The sequence below is a fragment of the Elgaria multicarinata genome, chromosome 10 (assembly GCF_023053635.1).
Source record: "Elgaria multicarinata webbii isolate HBS135686 ecotype San Diego chromosome 10, rElgMul1.1.pri, whole genome shotgun sequence".
Classification (NCBI taxonomy): domain Eukaryota; kingdom Metazoa; phylum Chordata; class Lepidosauria; order Squamata; family Anguidae; genus Elgaria; species Elgaria multicarinata.
In genome coordinates, this window is record NC_086180.1 from 52,473,245 (window position 1) to 52,494,380 (window position 21,136).

Sequence of the window (21,136 nt, forward strand, 5' to 3'; positions counted from 1 at the left end):
GTAAATAAATACCCATTTAGGGATTTATAGGTAAAGCAAAGATGCAACACTTTGAATTGTGTCTGGATACAAACTGGAAATCAGTTAACTGTTTCAGCACCAGTGAAATATGATAGGCACAATAAACACCCATTAATAACTAAGCTACTATTTTCTGAAATGATGATATAAGGGGAAGACATGATTGGTTTCTTGTGTTAGGATATTGCATTTGGTATTTTGATGTTTTATCCCTTTTTCACCTTCAAACTTATAGTTGGTTACACTACTGATGATTTACGATTTATCTGGCAATCTGGTGATCCTGTTCAGCTGGATACAATTGCTTTGCCTCAGTTTGACGTTAAGAAAGAAGATATTGAATATGGCAACTGTACCAAATACTACAAAGGAACTGGTATGTACTATCATTCATTCATTCATAGATGCAGTAACATAATCAGACTTCATTCAGCTATAGTATATGGTTGATGGTCATTACTCACATTCTGGCCTTTTTGGAGAGACTTTTGCTGAAATTAATTTTTACATTATCATTTATAGATTAATCACAAAGTGATGGAACAGATGAGCACTGAAAAATGAGGCATTAGCATGGAGTGGAAAACAGTTCCATGTTTTTGCAGTAGTTTCTACAGTCCCATATTTGTATTATGATTGGAAGGTTCATGATACTCCTAATGAGCAATCGATGTAGAATGTAGATTCATGTCTCAATTGCTTTATGGTTGTTCTCTTTCGCATTTATTATTATTATTATTTATTTATATAGCACCATCAATGTACATGGTGCTGTACAGATAACACAGTAAAAAGCAAGACCCTGCCGCATAGGCTTACAATCTAATAAAGTTGTAGTAAACAATGAGGAGGGAAAGAGAATGCAAACAGGCACAGGGAAGTGTAAACAGGCACCGGGTGGGGAGAAGCTAACAGTATAGAGTCAGAACAAACTCAATATTTAAAAGCTATAGGGAAAAGAAAAGTTTTTAGCTGAGTTTTAAAAGCTGTGATTGAGTTTGTAGTTCTCAAGTGTTCTGGAAGAGCATTCCAGGCGTAAGGGGCAGCAGAAGAAAAAGGACGAAGCCGAGTAAGGGAAGTGGAGGTCCTTGGGCAGGCGAGAAGCATGGCATCAGAGAAGCGGAGGGCACGAGCGGGGTAATAGTGTGAGATGAGAGAGGAGAGATAGGCAGGAGCTAGACCGTGAAAAGCTTTGAAGGTCAACAGGAGAAGTTTATATTGGATTCTGGAGTGAATTGGAAGCCAATGAAGAGATTTCAGAAGTGGAGTGACATGGTCAGAGCGGCGGGCCAAACTTTCCCACTGTACTTGTATCCAATATTGATTTACTTGGTAGGAGGATTTACGTTCCACTTTGAACACAGGCCAGCTCACAATCTGCAATTAATCAACAAGACATAATAAAAATTACCAATATAAGACAATTTAAGAAAGACTGTCATAACAGCTAAAATTTTATAGAACGCTCAGGGAGCATTAAAACAAACAACAACTTGATAGGCTGGCATAATTTGCTGCAGGGGTGGGCAACATGTGATCCTCCAGATGTTGTTCGACTACAACAGCCAGCATAGGCCAGGGATGATGGGAGTTGCAGTCCAACAATAACTGGAGGGCCACACGTTCCCAATCCGCCCAGAGAGCTTCGGCTATTGTGAACCGCCCAGAGAGCTTCGGCTATTGGGCGGTATAAAAATGTAATAAATAAATAAATAAATAAATCCCTGATTTCCTGTGTCTGTCAAAGGGATAGGCCTTCCACTGATCATCCTGAAACATGGCAATGCAGCCTAAGTAGAAACAAATTTAAATTAGAGAGGTCTATACCATTTTTTTAGCAGCTAGCCTGATCTGAAATTCAGCAAGTACATTGAAATAGGGTCTGTTCACATGAAAAATCCCAGGGAGAATGCTCAAACATTGCAATGGAAAGCAGGCTTCTTCCAGGATCAGGGCCTTTTTGACAGTGCCACTGGCTTTGTGTAATGCCCTTCGCAAAGAGCTTGGCCTTCCCCCTAGACTAGCCTCTCATTAGATGTGAGGCCAAAACCTGGCTCTTTCAAAAGGCACTTGGCTCCGTGTTTTATGCTGATTAGAATACTGTGGGCTATTTTATTTTATTTTATCTTACTTTCCTATTAATTACGTTTCTATTCTACTCAAAACACTGGGCAGTTCACGAAACAAAAAAAAATAAAAATCCTAAAATACAAAAACATGGTAAAACATAATATAAATATGTTACATTTAAAACAGAATAAAACCAACGTGTTTTTTTTTAAAAAAATAAATAAACAGTGTAAAAGCCAGCAGGAATACAAAGACCTAAAAATGCACTGACAGAAGTTTTAAAACTGAAGGACTAAAAAGCCTGGGAAAATTAAGAAAGGTCTTCACTTGTGCCAAAAAGACCACAAGGTAAGCACTAGGCAAGCCTGTCTGGAGAGGGCATTTCACAACTGGGGTGCCACCACTGAAAAGGCCCTCTCCTTAGTAGCCACCCATCTTACGTCTTTCAGTGGAGGCTCCTGGAGAAGAACCTCTGAGGATGACCTTAGGTTCTGGGCAGGTATATAGAGAAGGAGACAATCCTTCAGGTAACCTGACCCTAAGCTTTCTAGGTTAATACCAGCACTTTTAATTAGGTATGGAAATGGACTAGTACCCAGTGCAGATCATAAAGCATTGGTGTAATATGATCAAAGTGGCTAATGCCTGATAATCTTGCTGCCGTATTTTGGACCAGCTGAAGCTTGTGGGGCATTTTCAAGGGTCACCCTATGTAAAACACATTGCAGTAATCCAAATGTGAAGTTACCAGAGTATGAGTAATTAAAGCTAAGCTAATGTCATTTTGGCTGTGACTGTCTGTCTTTGTTTTTGATTGTGGTATGTTTTATGGCCTATTATGTAGTTTGCATCATTTTATGGCCTATTATGTAGTTTGCATCATTCTGATTGTGTTCTACTGCTTTTAAATGCTTGTTGCAGATAAAGAAAATTGGAATTATACATTATTAAAATAAAATAACTTGGTGTAACTGTGAGGACTGGAATTTCTTCCCCTTCTCCATGGGGAGAAAGTTGCGAATGAACTGGTGGTGTCCCATGTTTATTTGTACACAGCGTCTCCCTGACCATCCAATCTGTGTCTGGATAGAATGGGGGACTTAAACTTACATGCCAAGGAGACACCACATTCAGATAAATGCAGCACAGCTTAGTTCATCCATTGCGTTTGCCTCATAGTGATGGATGAGTGGCAGACATGCTCCCATGACACCTATCAGTTGAGAGTTATCAGTTGGATAATTAGGCTGAATAGGACCACAAATAATGCTTTTAATTATCTGACGTTCCAGTACATACTAGGCTTATTAAGTGAACAAATGAATAGATTCATTTCCTCCACTGATGCTACTTCATTAAAGCTCTTCTTATGAAACCTGTTTTGTGATCATTGTTTTAAGTGGACAGTTGCTAATTATGGTCCAGTTGGAATGTCGCAGCAACCGTCACAGTCCTGTAAATGAGCCAGCATGCTAGTTCATGTGCCTTAATTGCTCTTGCTTGTCTGCTTCTGCCAGCAGGAGTGGCTAAAATCAGTCAAGGATGCTCCATCCTTGGCTTGTTTAGCATGGCATCCAAACTGGAAATGCTGGCTTGTCTCTCCTCCCAATGAGCCGGAATTGGAACCCAAGGTTCTGGGTTTGGGTGCCATGCTAAACAATCCAGGGATGGAAGTTTAGCCATTCCCACTGGCAGGGGGAGCCAAGAGGGAGCAATTGAGTTCTGTCATATTGCTTGTTCAGTCTAACCCAGGTTTTTTTTTTTTTTTAAAAAAAAAACACCCAACAACCTAGATTTCTCTGATGTGCAAACCAGACCTATGGCCTTAGCTAGACCTAAGGATTATCCCAGGCAAATGGAGGGGTCGTCCCTGCCTGCTCCCGGGATCCCCTGTGTGTTATTTTAATGCACAGGGATGATCGTGGGACAATCCCGGGATATAGGCCTGGTCTAGCCATGGCCTAAGTCTGTGCTAACCAGCCTTGACAAGTACTACAGTATTAGCCTAGTGAGCCATACAGCATGGAGGGATTATGATGCAGCGTGTAGAGGGGGAAATAATCAGACCCTTGTTACAGTAGTTAGTGAGAGAGACAGATTGTTGAGTCATTGGAGCTTTACTGTTGTCTGTCATCAATCCATTAATTAGATAATTAAAAAGATTCATAATTAAGTAATGGCTCCAACTCTAGTGCACTACAGCAGCAAGATTAAGACAGTTGTGACCTGCTAAATTTTTATGGGAGAATATCCTATATCCTGAAGATTGTATGAGCACTGAAATAATAATTGGTATTTTAGTTTGCTATCTCACCTTTCTGCTTCATGGTCTCTGTGCAGCACACATATGGGCTCCGCAGAGTTTCTGTATTAAAATGTGATTGCTAAGGATTCGTGACCAAATCATCTCTCTCTCTCTCTCTCTCCCTCTGTATGTGTTGCACCATGTTGGCTTTTATAGCTGCATATTCTATCTTGTTTTGGATTATGAATCAGATTGTAATTCTATAAAAGTGAGGTGTAATGCTTATCTTGGCCGTTATAAACCTGGAGATTAATCCTTTTCGGAGTTCTGATCTTACTTTTAACAAAATTGTAACCCTGATAGCACTTTACACCATTAAAGATATATTTGTGTGTGAGAGAGAGAGCTTGGACAGGACCGTTCAAACAGAAGGAATTTTGAGGATGACTTTTGTTTTGTTTTGATGGTTGGCTTTGTTTTTGTTTTCTTCTAGTTTATGAGAGAACATTATGATTAGTATAATGGAACTGCCAGCTAGCCTCCTTTAATGTAAAATTTATATTGTTCACATTGGTGACTAGGAATGCTATGATTTCTCTTTGAAAGATAATATAAGGCTTCTAGTCAGAGCAGGAGTGGGTTTCTGACCTAACACAAACAGCTGAGCACATAAAAGTCATATATAGTATGGAAAGTGAAATAAGAATTTAACAATCTGTGGAATCCAGCTATAAATGGCATAGAAAGCATTCCATTGGATCAAGTTCATAAAAAAGAAGAGGATCAAATAACCGGAATGTGATTATTCTCAGTACGTTAATTTACGCATAATTATAATTTTGTAATGGACCTTTTTAGTGCTTCTTTATATTAAGTTAAAATCACAAACTACTAACTTTATGTACGTTTTATAATAAAGATTTGCAGTAAGGTATGGTGTTGGTTAAAATTAATCTTATGACTTAAGCATCCTGGAAAACACATTAGTTGTACTTTCATATGACTGTTGTTGTTTTTGTACATTAAAAATGGTGTTTTAGACATTCACACTATCTCTCAAACCCACAGTTAAATATCATTACACAGATTTCAGTTAGACAGAAATTAGAAACTATAAGATTGCCTTGTTGGCTATAATGCAATCTTTATGTGTGTGTTTTTAAATACATACTGGCCAAGATTCAACCAAAGGCTATCCAGATGTGCCCTAATGGCCACCATAGCAGGTATGGGAAGCTATTGCCCATGGGATGGGTATAGCCCACAAGGTTTCCCCATCTGACCCATGGGCTTCTTCCCTATACCCTGCCCAGGGCTGGATTAACGCATGCTAAAGCCCTAAGACATATCAAGATTCAGAGACCCCATGTCATAAAAATAAAGAGAAATATATATTACATTATAGTAGAAAGGGTAATGAAAGGCTGCCACCCAATGTTATGGGACAGTTGTAGTTAAACAGTGTTAGCCTTCTCTGAAGATCTGTATAAAAGCACTAATAAAAAGCACTAAGTTGACTGAACTTCTTTTAAACTGGCTCTAGTTTGTGCTAATTGCCTCCAATACTAAATGCTGTGTTGCCACACTTTCTCTCTACATAAAGCTACTCTGCTGTAACTCACACCAGATTTTAAGTCAACATATTTAAGCCAAAGCGGTTTCATCTAAGTTATCTCCAACATATTTAGAGGCCCCTAATAATATGAGGCTCTAAGCCATGGCTTACTTGGCTTGTTCCTAAACGAGGCCCTGGCCTTTCTCCCAGCAGGAAAAAGCTAGGCAGCTAATTGGAAATGAGAGCTTCCCTTTTCAGTCCCCAGCAGAGAAAAGCTGTTATATTCAATCACCTGCTGATCAGAGACAGGAGTGTTTCCCTACTGAGGTGTGGGAGCAGAACCTGGGGAGGAAGTTGCTGAGTTACTTAGCCCTGCTTATTTCTGTGGCTCCTTTTGCTTACGTCTGAGGTTTGTCTGCAGATGTTTCTCCTGCTTGCTTCTTGATAGGTTTAAAATCAGTAGTAATCACTTTTTGTGGTCAGTCACTCTGCCTTTGGCCCCACCCCACAGATAGTTGGGTGACCCTATGGAAAGAAGGACAGGGCACCAGTATCTTTAACAGTTGTATAGAAAAGGGAATCTCAGCAGGTGTCATTTGTATGCATGCAGCACCTGGTGAAATTCCCTCTTCATCACAGTTAAAGCTGCAGGAGCCCTGCCCTCTTTTGCATCTCGTCACTCTAGCTAAAGAGGACAGTACTCCTGCAACTTTAACTGTTGTGAGGAAGAGGGAATTTCACCAGGTGCTACATGCATACAAATGACTCCTGTTGAAATTCCCTTTTCTAGGCAACTATTAAAGACACAGGAGCCCTGTCCTCCTTTTCATATGGTCACCCTAACAGATAGGATGAGTGCCCCCAAACCTTTCTCAGATTGGAATTCAGCTCCCAGGCTAAAAAATGTTCCCCACACCTGCAATATAAGCCCAACAGGATACTTTATGATATATGAGCACAATGGGATGGATGACTCTGTCAATTTTGGTTTGTCCTAGTTTCTCATTTTTGACAATCTTAATTTGTTCCATGACATTTTTGCATTAGTTTACAGCTTTAAAAAAGAAGCAGCTTGCATTAAATATTTCTGCATTCATTTTTGTGCTTATTTTTTCTTTAATAGTTGCAGCCCAAACTTGCAACTGTTAAAGGATAGCTGCCTCCTAGTTCGCATGTTGATTGGAAAGTGTGAATTTGGTTAAGTTTTTATCAAAATATGAATCGAATGAAATTCTCAATCCCTAAAGCACAATAGCAGGTTGTATAACTGCTGTGTTGTTGTAGCTCATTTCTCTCTGGTGGGGAAAAGGGTCTCAGTGCAGAGTGTTTTCTCCTGCCTTCCCCCCACCCCAATCTCTTTGCTAGGAAGAAGCATAAATGCTGTTGTGTGCAGATATTTCTAGATTAGGGTGACAGATTTCCTCCAAGAAATTTTGATTATATTGTAATCATTTGCAAGACTGCTGGATGCATTTCCTGTTATGACTTCGTTAATTCTTAATTCCCCCCTTTAAAGGTACTTTGCAAAGTTAACATTCTTATCCGAGGCAGTTAAGATAAGATATTAAATGTGACGCAGCATTGCACTGGTGCAAATGATATTAGAAATGATCAGCTTTTAAAGCAGAGACCAGCAACCTCCAGAGGTCCACAGGCTCATGCTCCCCACCCAGTAGGGGCTTCTGGAAGCATGATTTTTCTTTAAAACACTCCCTGCACACTTCGTTTTAAAATGAAATCAGCATTTTCCCCCTGCTGTCCCAGCGCCAAATTTTGATGCCAAATTCAATAAGAGCAGCAGGGGCAACAAAATCTGTCCGAGTGCATGTGGCTTGTGGGTCATGCGGTGCCCACATCTGATTTAAAGTCATCTATACGGTGTTCTGAATATCAAGGGTATTTTTTATTATTATTTCTCATAATCTTTCAGATTGATTTTGTTCCCTGCAAAGGGTGGTTTGTGTGTAATTACCAAGGCCTGAAATTATATCCATTTTTTAACAATGATGCAATATAGTTCTTTATCAGAGATCATGAGCATTAGGAGCCAACTATCGGATTTCTGTCACCATAAGGACTGATTATAAATGTGCTTAACTTCATTTTGAAAACTGCTTTCCCAATATGTCACTGACTTCCAGAAATCTAATATAAATGTCCACTTCTTTTACTTTAGAGTTGACTCCCATTTCTTTGGCTTCTTTACATCAAAAGCTAACTAAAAGAAATTCCTTCTAGCAATGACAGAATGCAACTCTTTGTTTTCTGTGTGTGCGCACACGCACACAAACACACACACACACACAATCTGCAAAGCTAGAGCTTGATTTGTGACCTACAAGGTTAGTCAGATATGCTAGTGTGTCTTTCATTTTTCTTGTGTCATCTAAATGAGCTACTTGAGTTGGCTATTTGGGAATGGACAAAATATCTCCTCCCATATAACACCTCGTCAGATTCTAATATCATCTTCAGAGTCTCTATTCTGGGTTCCCCCATCAAATAAAGCAAGGTGGGTGGATACCAAGAAGAGGGCCTTTTCAGTGGTGGTACCCCATTTGTGGAACCCGCCCCCCAAAAGCTCACCTGGTGCCTACATTATGGTATTTTTGGCACCAGGGAAGACTTTTTTTATTCTCCCAGGCACTGTAAGAACTGTTATTGTGCTGCTGGTTCTAATCTGGTTTTATGATGTAATGGTTTTATTCTTTGCTGCTGGTTTTATCTTTGTTTCGTTTGTGCTTTTTTAATTTTCTGTTTTAATATGTGTACTCGTGTTTTTAATGCATTGGAGATCTTCAGTTATTAGGTGGTTTAAAAGTACAGTAAACAAACAAACAAATGAATGATTGAATAAATAAATAAATAAAATTCTTTGTGACAGTGCAGTCTTGTACTATCTACTCAGTAGTAAACCCTACTGAATCCAAAGGGACTTACTGAGTGAGTGTATATTATTATTATTATTATTATTATTATTATTATTATTTATTTATTTATTTATTTATTTATATAGCACCATCAATGTACATGGTGCTGTACAGATTATACACAGTAAATAGCAAGACCCTGCCGCATAGGCTTACAATCTAATAAAGTTGCAGTAAACAATAAGGAGGGAAAGAGAATGCAAACATGCACAGGGAAGTGTTAAAGCTGTGGTTTAAGAAGATTGCATAGAAGATTGCATCTTAAAGCATTTATGTTTGAGACCAGGGTATCTATATATCTATAAAAACATGAATATTTAAATGTCTTTATTTCTCCAAAGGTTATTACACATGCGTAGAAGTGATCTTCACTTTAAGAAGACAAGTTGGCTTTTATATGATGGGTGTTTATGCCCCAACACTGCTAATTGTCGTGCTTTCGTGGCTGTCATTTTGGATCAATCCTGATGCAAGTGCTGCGAGAGTGCCACTGGGTAACCTGTGTTTTCACCTCCTGTCAGAACCATCGAATGCCTCTTATCCATTTTGAGGTTCCTTCAGTAGCAAGAGAGTTCATTGAATACTGAAGGCAACTGCACTCTCATGGCATGCTTTTCACTCTCATCCCAATCTTCTCTCTTTCAGTCCCATTCATGTCTCCACTTTTTAAGAGACAAGATCTGTAGCCAATAAGCAGATTATTCCTGCATCTGCTCAGTGTGTCACCATTGACGTGTATGAATGCAACTGTGAGTAGAAATTTGGAGGGGGGATATCTGTTTTGGTGCTGGGGGTGGAATGTCAAATCCTTGATTTCCCTGATATTTAAAACATTACCCATGGATAGTATATGTAGCTTCTCCAACATTTGGTAGGGTGGGATGTTGGGGTGAGAACATGCTGTGATGCACAGTTCAGTTTCTAGTTCTTGGCTGAGAGTGGGTCTTAAGTAGAGTATTTCAGGAACAGCCCAGAAAGCTCTTCTTCCCATTGTCATTGTCTCTTCTACAAAATGAGAGGCCAGGGCAAGTTTGTCTTAGCAGGACCCCCAGGTACCATCCTTGCTCCAGGTGGGAGTGGGCCTTCTGGGGTGTCCCAGTAGACTGTAGTAGCACTCTTAGTGCTCCCCACAATCTTACCTGAAGGTAGTAGGCAAAAAATGGCTGCTCTGGCAGTAACATTCATAAGAACAGGATGGATGCCCAGCCAGTACTCAGAGTCTTACCCAGCCCCCAAGACATTTTTAAAAAGTGGGCCCATCCATGCAGAGCAGACATTGGCAGCAGTTGTCTGAGGATGCCATGTGGTGATGGCAGGCCTGATTATGGAGATGGTAGAGCAACTAGTATTACACAACTAGGTTTCTAATAATAGCACTGCACCCCGATAGAAATGTGAAAACCACCATCCATCCAAGGGGAAGGAGGTGCACAGTCCAGTTTCCGTTGGAAGGGCCTCCAGCTTTTTGTTCGTCCATGGTGTTCCAGGGAGCATGGTACGCCCTTGGGTTTGGTTCTCTCAGCATGTAGACCAGGGCAGGGCCTGTGCTTCGACATGGCATGAGCTCCATCCAGTCTCTCTACCAGCCTATTGTCCTCTTCTTGGCTAAACATCTCTTTCCCCCACCCATTCTGATGTGTGCAGAAGCACACATTGGCTCACTTGAGACAACACATTAGTCAACGCAGTGTGAAAACTCCACTCTGTGGTTGAGTTTTTAGGGGGTACTCCCCACACAACATGTTCTAACTCCACCGTTGTGTAACTGTGGGCTACTGTGGAGTTGAGTAAAATACATTGTGATGTTTGATTGACAGTTTCTCCACCTTCTCTTCTGCCCTGGTCCTCCTGATAGTATCCCATCAGCCATTGCTGCAAAAAAATATCTTGGAGACTCTCCTAGACTGGCACTCACTCCTTTCACTGCTCTTGCCAGAGAACTTTGTAGCCAATGGGAAAAGTCAACTTAACGAAAAAAATCATGGAGCCCACCACACAACATGCAACACAACAGTTGTGCAGGAACTCTCCTCTGCACAGCGTGGATATTCTGCATAGAGCGTTTTTTTAAAAAAACTACCTCCACCATTTTATGGAGTTTTCCTGCCAAAGAAAACATTTCTCAACGGTGGTGTAAAAACTCAAATTTTCTGGCTTTTTCTGAGGCCCTGATAGCCTTGGTTTTCAGAATGAAGCAGCTCCTTGATGAAATCTGTTTCTCACCCACCCCCTTCTATCCAATGATGTATTTCCTTTGAAATATTGTGAGATCTGATTCTTTTCTATCACCCTGAGATTGAACTTTTCACCCCAGATCCAAGACAAATGGAAACCATCAGCAGGTCACAGTGACCCTCGCTGCCCTGTTGAACAAAGCAATGAAAGCCCAGCTGCCCTCTTTTCAGTCAATGGATTTCAGATTTTAGAAGTTTAGTTTTTAAAACTTGAATGGCTATGGAATGCTAGATGTTTGAAGACTAGGAATTGTAGCTCTGCAAAGATGAATATCCTTGACATTGTTACCGTGACAGTTATTAAAATATAGTACAGATGTTTAAAGATAGCAAAATAACTATCAGATTGTTTTGTGATGTATAGAATTAGTACGCATATAGACCACCAATTTGACTGCTGCGTTCCCTGCAGGAGAATCAGAAGCAGAGATAGCCACCTGTCTGCCACTCAGTTGCTGTATTTCTCCATCTTTTTGTGACATCTAAAACTCCATTTGATTGATGGTTTGAAAATTCATGGTAAGAATCGGTGCTGATCAGCAAAAGGACTTAGATGTGCCGTGATAAATAAGAGTTGTGAGCAACAATAAAGACTGTAATTGCTATGTATGTGCTTAGAATGACTATGTATCTGTGTATGTAACCAGTTCCATAATTCACCATGTACATCCATATTCATCTCCTGCAAAACATATGTGGTACATCAGCAAATTCTGTTCCCTTTGAGTGTAAATATCATAACTTAGAACCTGGCGGCCCAAATGTTGGAGGGGCTGCAAAGGGGAAAGGTTAGCAGTGCAGGAAGGTTTCCATTACTTAGTACATTGCTGTGCTTTTTTTCCTCCCTTCCATGCCTTAGGTATCTTTTCAGTGCTCAACTTGGCATCAGAATGTACTACCCTTGCTGCTGAACTCCCCAAAGTGTCTTATGTGAAGGCCTTAGACGTGTGGCTGATTGCATGCCTTCTCTTTGGGTTTGCTTCGCTGGTTGAGTACGCCGTGGTTCAAGTCATGCTGAACAATCCAAAGCGAATTGAGGCTGAAAAGGCAAAGATTGCTAAGGCAGAGCAAACGGATGGGAAAGGTGGAAATGCAGCTAAAAAGAATACCGTGAACGGCACAGGCACCCCAGTGCACATCAGCACTTTACAGGTAAGGGCATGTCATTTTCTGGCCTTGTCATTTTGGCAAAGTCACTCAATTTGCAGGCACTTGACATATTAAATATAGAGGGCACTGCTAAGTAACTGCAAGATTGAGTGTTTTACATACACCTTCTTTCCCTTATCTTGTGCCTTCCAGATGTCTTGGACTACAATTGCCATTATCCTCAGCTAACAAGGGTAATAGCCCTGCTAACTTGAGCTGATGGCAGTTGTGGTCCAAGACATCGGGGGGGGGGGCACTGGACTTGGAAAGGCTGACATTGACAGTAGTACGTTGTATTTCATTGTGATGCTACAGCGAAGCATTTTTTAAATGATTTCTTCTTTTTTTTCAATTAATTGCTCAAACTTCGTCATCTCTCCGCACTCTCCAATTTCTCTTACCCAATTTTTAGTCCATTGTTCCAATTGCCCATAGTTTAACCACGTTAATTTTCTATCTTTCAAAACCTCTTCCATCTTCTCTCTTGGATTCATCCCTCTGCACTTCTCCGCACAGAAGCATCTGCACTTCTGAGCTTTCCTGCCTATCTGCCTGTTTTGGTTTTCTGCTAGGGTTGCTACAGCATTTCATGCCGACTTTCCATCCTATTCCACTGGAATTCATTCTTCCATTCCTTGCTGCCCACGTCCCTCCTAAACACAAAAGTCAAGAACTCAGTACCCAACATGTTGCTTTTAGTTCTCATTCAAATTTGACCATAACAATTCATTTCCCCTTCACTCTGGCAGACCAGTGATCGTAGAAAACTAGATGTAGAACCAAGATATTCGTTTTGCTCCAAGCCGTGAGGATATTAAGCTGGAATGACAAGGGAAATCCCTTCTTTTCTTACCCTCTGCCTGGAAGTTACCCAGTGGCAAGGCTGCTCTCTTACTTAAGTGGCCCCTGATGCAGCAGAGGAAGAATTCAGGCCATAGAAAGTAAGAAAGTACGTAGGTAGAAAGGTTCAACAGTGATAGCTAAGATGAAGAATGAGGACAAAGGAAATGGAGACAATAAGATTATTTTATTTTATTTTTAATAAACCCAGACTTTTTTCCTGCGCTACCAAGAGATGCCAGGGATCTAACCTTCTGCATGCAAAGCAAGTGCTCCACCACTGAGCTATGGCCCTTCCCTTAAATGGGTTAAGTATGGAATGTTGCCACTGGGAAATGTGCAGATTAGCTGCCACCTTAATCTGCAGCAAAACACGCCCGCGTTTGTTGCCTGATGCTAGACCCTACAAAGAAACAAATTACCGCCTTGCACCCTCTAGTGACTCTTTGGGGCATCGTCAGCATCTGTAACAAATTCCTTCCATCTTAAAGACCATGTGCATAGGTTATGTCTTTGAGTGGAAGAGAGTGATAGGTGTTTATTAGTTCAATTTGATTTGAGGATATTCATCTACTTGCTACTGTGCCAGTGAAGACAAAGACTTTGTTAAAAACATGAATCTCTTGCCATTAACAGTATACTTTTTTCTAGTTCGTGCATTTAGCCCAAGGTAGAACACATGACAGCACTAATGCTGTTTCACTAAGGGACTTTTTTTCTTTCATTTTTTTTAAAGGCATAGGTGTAGAGGCACAACAATTTCTGATGACATAGGAGGGGAAATAACATGAGCATTACTCTAAATACAGAATTATCTCTGATATACCCATTTATTGGTTGACTGTAAATGGATTATTAATGGAAGCTGAACAGATCTAAGGACTGGGTGATAGGAGCACACCTCATGCATTCATGGTAGTTCGCCCCTCTCAGTCACAATTTTTCACACCCTCAACACCAGCAACTCCTATTATTCCCAGCCAGCATGGGAGGTGTGGTCCCAACACCTCTGGAGAGCCCTAGGTAGGGGAAGACTGTTATACACATAGAAGGCAACTTTGTGAAGGGAGGGTCTTTAGAACCCTAATTCTCCCGGGTTCTAAGGGCCAAACTATACATGCTAATTGCGTATCATGAAGCATGTAGCTGAGGCTGGGTTTTTTTTAAATTGGGGCTGCAGATGCTTATACTAGAGTAAAAGAGAGAGAGAGAGAGAGAGAGAGAGATTTCTCAGCAACATGATTTGCATAACGTGTTGTTTGGCTCTCAGCTGGCCATAAGGTGGTAACTTTACTGTCAGTCTTTCTGAAGAAGCTTCTGGGGATGGTGTCATAAGAATAGACCTGTTCGGGAAGATCAAAAGTCAATATGGTTCAACATCCATTTGCTGTAGCCTGCCGGATGTTTTGGGGAAGCCCACAAGGAGGATATGAATTCAACAGCCCTTCCCTCAATCTTTCAGTGATATACTGCCTCTCATCCTGGAGGTTCCATTTAGCTATCATGGTTAAGAGCCATCCTCAATGAATTTGATACATCCCCTTTTAAAGCCATCAGGCTGTCAACACTTTTTTTGCCACTGTGTATTCCAAAAAATAATTACATTTTACCCCATGTAATAATCACACTAGAACTTAGAAATGGAAATTACGAAATGTTAAAATGTGTTGGTAAAATGTTATGAGGGAGAGAAACATCCTGGAATAATTTTGGCACAATGAAAGGGGAGAAAATAGTGCTTTCCAAAATGTGATTTCACACACACACACACACAGAGAGAGAGAGAGAGACTGTATTACAAATACTGTGAGGGGATCCGCACGTCGCTCCCAGAGCGCTTCTATGCGACCCCAGTGCACCCCGAAAATGATAGTCTGACTTCCCTGTAAAAGAAACGAGGAAGAGCCGTCCATGCCGCCGCCGCCGCTGATGAGGAGAGCTCTCCGCCGGCAAGGAGAGCTCAGCAAAAGAAGGCGGGGTAGAGAGCTTCTTCCGCTCTTCACCCCGCCTTCTTTTGCTGAGCTCTCCTCGCCGGCGGAGAGCTCTCCTCGGCGGTGGTGGTGGCGGCATGGACGGCTCTTCCTGACTTCTTTTACAGGGAAGTCAGACTATCATTTTCGGGGTGCACTGGGGTCACATAGAAGCGCTCTGGGAGCGACGTGCGGATCCCCCCTGTATCTCCCAGTATTTGAAAAGTCACATTTTCATTTTGCCATTTATTGATACTGGCTCCCATATCTATCTATTCTATATAAAATGCTTAGGTATGTTTCCGTAAAGGCTTCAGCTGATACAGGTTGCTAAGCAACAGTAACAACATGTAACGTCAGCTGATACAGGTTGCTAAGCCCCTCGCCCAACTCCTCCAGGCTTTCCAAGGTAATCCTACCCCCCTTTCTGCCTCTTTGCTCCCCCCCACGAAGGGGGCAGCGCCATGGTCCGGATCATGAGCGAGGCACGGCTGGGGCCCTTGGTGGCCAGGTGGGAGGCTGCTCTCCTGCTGCGAGCCCAGGCCCCGGCCTAATCTCATGCGAGCTGGGCGAGCAGCCCAAGGCTGACAGGAACCCCGGGGAGAGGGGGACACCTGCTCCCCCTCCCCCCGACCTCCCTGCCCCCCAGGTCTGCCAGACAGTGCTGTATCGGCGGCCTCCAAGCAGCCCCCGCCCCCGCAATGATATTTAATTAATAAACTTTAAGATATGCTACAACGGCGTATGTTACACCGTGTACAGCTAGTCTAATGTACTGATGACTGGTAAATGTATGAAGGTGATAACTCCTCCATTGCTAGTTAATAATAGAAGAGAAAGGTGCATATATATTCTTGTGTATATTTTCAAACGTCATCTGAGAAATGTCTGTACTCTTGCTTCTGATCGGTAAGGATTTGCATTTATGGCCATTGTTGTTAATTCATATGATAGTTCCTTCATGTCCTCTTACTTCACTTTTGCAATCTGTCTTCATGGATATTTGCTACAAATCCATACAATGAATATCATTTACTTCCACCCTACAGCTGTTCAGATGGTTAAACACAATTTGCAGTTGAGCAGAGTGTTTGGGACTTTAATTGCCATGCATTTTCATTACCATTAAGTGTTCAGAACTCTGAAATGTTCTGTGATGGTGATTTGGGACAAATAAGCATGTTGTGTTCAGCCTGACAACCCATGATGGATGGAATCTTTATTGAGCCAGACAGATTTTATTTATTTATTTATTTTAGGAATTTATACAGTGTCATCATATTTCTCTGACAGAGGTTTACAATGCAAATTAAAATAAAACAGTAAGAATATACACCATCTAACAATTAACATCCACAAATGACACAATCATATATCAATTAAAACATCAGCCTGAAAATGTAGCCGGTTGGCATTTTTTATTAACACAGAGGGCCTGTTCAGACATTCTGCTAGGCCATAGTTAGCTTGCTCACCTTTCTGCAGCAAATTGTTAGCGAGTGTGTTTAAACTGGTTATGTAGCCACTATGCTTAGGAATGGCTCACATGACACGCTAAGTCATGGTTCGCTAAGCCATAAAGTTTAGCTCAAAATGCTTAACCACTGTGGCTTAGTGTGTTGTCTGAACAGGGTCAATGAATGACATAGCAGAGCAACAGTTGGTGTCACTGCAGAATCCTGATGCCCTAGTCTAGCTGCAGTTACTTAAGAGTTTAAGGCTGCAACCCTACCAATACACCTTAGTATTCATGTTATCGAAGAATATCCTATGTTTTCTCTTGAACCGTCAGAGCAATTAATGACTTCTGAATTATTATTTTCCCCCCCACCCCAAAAAAAACCCAACACCACATCCAGGTTGGGGAGACCCGATGCAAAAAAGTTTGTACTTCAAAATCTGACCTGAGATCCAACGATTTCAGCATTGTTGGAAGCTTGCCAAGAGATTTTGAACTGTCCAACTATGACTGTTACGGAAAGCCCATTGAAGTCAGCAGTGGGCTTGGGAAATCTCAGGCCAAGAACAACAAGAAGCCTCCCCCGCCCAAGCCTGTTATCCCATCAGCAGCGAAGCGGATCGATCTGTATGCAAGGGCACTGTTTCCATTTTGCTTCCTGTTCTTCAATGTCATATACTGGTCTGTATATTTATGATAATCCCTTATTTATTTTTTAACAAGAGTGTGTGCAATCTCTGCCATTTCATTACATCATGAAGGCCAGTCTGCAACAATTATTTGCATTTGCAAGGCGATGTATTGCATATTAGATGCCATATGCGATTGCAATGGGGTAAAAAGCGGCATCGTGGTTTTGAATGAAAGCATGGCACCGCAACGTCTGTGCTCGAACCAACTGTTGTATATAAATGTACAGCGTACATCCTGCTTTAGGAATATATGAAGGATAACGCATACTACATTATTGAAGCTGGACAACACTCCCTTATGAACATAACCAAGAGTCAAACTGTTTCTGATAATGAAACTGATGTGCACGCTGAGTATCAGTAAGATCAATATTCTAGTATATGTAGTATTTAAAAGTTCTCCTTATGACTTTTCAAAGCCAAGACCCATCTTGTTCTTGTATAAATTTAAATGGCACTGTGGAAGAACAAGCTGATGTTGTAATTCAGATTATGTAGATTTGTAAGTGGGCAAAGTATATATTAAGCTGATCTTGTCTAAGTGAAAAATAAAGATCAGAGAATTACTAGTTTTGCAAAACGAGATCTTTTCTTAATGTGGCATTGTTTGTTTCAGCATAATCTGTGATCTTAAGAAAGTGCTTTCAAGCAGATTGGATTGAGACTCTGGTTTAGAGATGTATAAGAAACTTGTTTCAGTTCGCAAATCAGCAGAAATTGCCCTGAAATGTGAATGGGAGCACTCTTTTTTTTCCTTTTTTTTTTTAAATGCTTACATATTTCTAGGCATGCAATGTATATTTTTTGGAAAATGTGCACTGTAAAATGTGCATTTAAATGTATATGCATTTTCACACTTTAGTCAATGAGGGGTAAGTGCACACCTTTCAAAAATGAACACAAAAATATGCAGCTTTCCCATTTGAAATCCGTACTTTTCCTGTTGTTGTTGTTATTATTATTATTATTATTATTATTATTTATATAGCGCCATTAATGTACATGGTGCTGTACAGAGTAAAACAATAAAATAGCAAGACCCTGCCACATAGGCTTACATTCTAATAAAATCATAATAAAACAATAAGGAGGGGAAGAGAATGCACCAAACAGGCACAGGGTAGAGTAAAACTAACAGTATAAAAGTTCAAACCAAAAGTAAAACAGGTCGCAAATGAAAAGAGGAGCAAGGCAAACTGAGCATTGAAATGGCATTCAGAGAATCTCGACGAGCTTGAGCAATCCTAGTTGTTCCAGCCTTACTCTGGCTCAGCTCTGCAGGCGTTGAAGAATTTTGGGACTGAAAATCTCTATCCCATCTACAAGGTGACTTACTGAGCAATCCTATACACATATTATGCCAGGACATGAAACACGCTTCTGCTATGCTGTCCCAATGGGTGTTCAGCCAAGGAAGGGAGGGGGGAAACACACAACCAGAAAATCCCAAAATGGCGTATAAGTGGTAAACATGCCAACAGCATCCTTGGAAACACCACCATAGCCAAACAATCAGGGACTGCACTGGCAATACAATAACACACACCCAAACAGCCAATGAATTGGCAATGATGGTGATATGCCCACTACTGCATCATTACCACACACAACATAGGCATCCCCACTCCATGGGCAACAGAAGCACAGCCAACAAAGATCCCATTAATGCCAGCCCCAGGCATCCCTCTATGCAACAATTTGAATTCCCTTATGATCCTTACAACCACTGTTTTAAGAGCTCAGCATACACGCAGGGAATAGGGACACCTTGAGGTGGCACACACACAGCACAGCACCCATAGGGCAGGACACTTTGAGATAATTATTACAGTGAGTCTCTGTTGCTTCTCTTCTCAGCAGGAGGCTTAGCATCCTTGAAAGACACACACTGACAGCAGCAACATCTAGTGGCTCATTGCAAAGGGCGGGGGGGGGGGGGGCTACAAAGCAGGAGAGGGGAGTTCAAGCCCCACCACAGGCAAGAGGGGAACATTGTGGCCCCTTGTGGCTCGCTGGACCAAAATGACATGTTATGTCAGTGGCACAAGAGAGGGAGCTTTCCAGGATTGGAACCCCACTGCAAAATACTAGGCATCCAGGGGCATTTGTCCTTTCTTCCCCATCTCCTGGGCCACAGCCCAGAACCCAATTATATACACTAGGAGACCAGTGCTTGTAAGTGAGTGAGTAAAACGAGGGACTGGGCCAACCTGAGCATTCAGCCCATGCATATGGCTCAGCCTCTCTCTACCCCATGGAGGAAGGAGGAGACTGCAAGGACTTGAATAGATGTAGTTCTCCCTGCTTGGTGGTTGCACTGAAACACAGAAGCGACCAATGGATCTGTTGTCGGTGCATCTGGGCTGTGATCCTGCAAGGCAAAACTGCTTATGGCAATGGTTGGAGTCAAGTGCCTGGCATTTTCCAACAGAGACCTTGCCTGCATTTGGCAATGAATGCTGCCTCCCCGGTGGGGGTGGGGGTGGAGATGTTGTTCCCTGCTGTTTCCAGGGCCAGAGAGTGCTAAACCAATATAGTTCAGACAAGACACGGTATTCACATATGGCAAAGGAGGTGGCTGGACAGGGAGAGTGGTGGGAGCTAGAGCAGTTTTACTTTGCAGCAAGTGTTCCCTGTTCCCTGGCTTACCTGTGTGGAGTGCTTTCTCTGGCACCTCCAGGTGTTGGAGTGGAGTTTAGTGTTGGGTATTTGTGGGGGGTGTCCCAAAGTGAGGGGCTTCTTAGCAGAGAAGTGTTAGCGATGTCCTCAAACTCCCATGTGTGCTGTGGTGGTTTTGTGCAAAGGACTCCCAGTTGTACAAAGTGCCCCTTTTCCATATTTGCGTGGGACCAAGGCTCCCCCTTGTGAGCTCTAAGTGTGCACAATGTGAGGCCAGAGAGATATAGCCCTATGCTGTGTGCCCTGTCATCTGCGTAAAGGTCCCTCCAGTGTGGCGTTTCTAATACTGATGGTGGCATGGTGTGATTTTGGTATCGGGTTACACCATAACATATATGCTCTGATGTGGTGACATGTGCGTGGCAGTCATCAACTCGGAGTGGCCATTTAAAAATGTGTTCTCCCATGCACTGAAATCAATGGAAGAGAAATTCTTTGTGCCAGATGTGGAATTTGGGTAAACTTTCACCATCCATTGGGGATGGAGCATGGACTGAAGAGTTATAGGATACGACATATGTGTGCTCTTCTCCTGTGCCACCTATGTCCCATACCTCATGTCCCATCCCATGTTAGGCTTAAGAAGATAAGAGCCATGCTGGATCCATCTAGTCCATTCTGTTCTCACAGTAGCCAAACAGCTGTTGACCAGGAGCCCAAAGCAGGACACGAGTGCAACAGCACCCTCCCACCCATGTTCCCCAGCAACTGGTGTATACTTAAGCTTACTGCCTCTGATACTGGAGGTAGCACATAGCAATCAGGATTAGTAGGCATTGATAGCCTTCTCTTCCAGGAATTTATCTAAATTGGTGGCCATCACTATGTATATAATCCTATTTTTACCCTCCCCCTTCTCCTTGTCACCCTTGCGGATTCTAGAAGGCAAGAATCTAGGCATTTTTTAGCCATTCCAATAACATATCTTCATCTCATGCTGCCATATCTCGAGTGTTCCTCTGACTTGCTTGTGTGTGTGTGGCACCAGAGTACCTTGTGCTTCTCCTACACAGTGTGGCTTCCAACAAATCCCATGGCCTTTCAGCTGGTGTATCTTCAGGATAGGACTAGGCCATTATAATGGCATCTCTAGTAGAGTACCATCTATAAACTCAAAGTATACTGTACAATTTTAATGTCTCTATTTAGTGTTCCAACCATATAATCTGGTGCTCAAGAGACTCATTTTCCCCCAGAGCAACTAACAATATCTTTCTGGGGGAAGGCCCTGGCAATTAAAAGAATGTAAGTAAGCAGCCTGTATTGTATTCCTCGCCTCATTCTCCACATCA

At 41.8% G+C, this 21,136-nt stretch overlaps 1 protein-coding gene across 2 annotated transcripts in view; it reads left to right on the top strand.

The window, feature by feature from the left end:
• Positions 1-17,761, top strand: part of GLRB (glycine receptor beta) — a 41,788-nt gene extending 24,027 nt beyond the window's left edge. The window contains exons 7-10 of one of the 2 annotated variants that reach the window (XR_010025938.1): positions 257-397; positions 9,163-9,570; positions 11,468-11,574; positions 11,915-11,997. Coding sequence is in view for 1 of the 2 variants with exons in the window: in XM_063136423.1 (XP_062992493.1) it covers positions 257-397; positions 9,163-9,315; positions 11,915-12,207; positions 16,874-17,170 (884 nt within the window). In the remaining variant the exon portion in view is untranslated. Of the gene's footprint in view, positions 1-256; positions 398-9,162; positions 9,571-11,467; positions 11,575-11,914; positions 12,208-16,873 lie in introns of those variants that run through there. The other variant, XM_063136423.1, reaches the window with a different exon arrangement.
• The last annotated feature ends 3,375 nt before the right edge of the window (positions 17,762-21,136 follow it).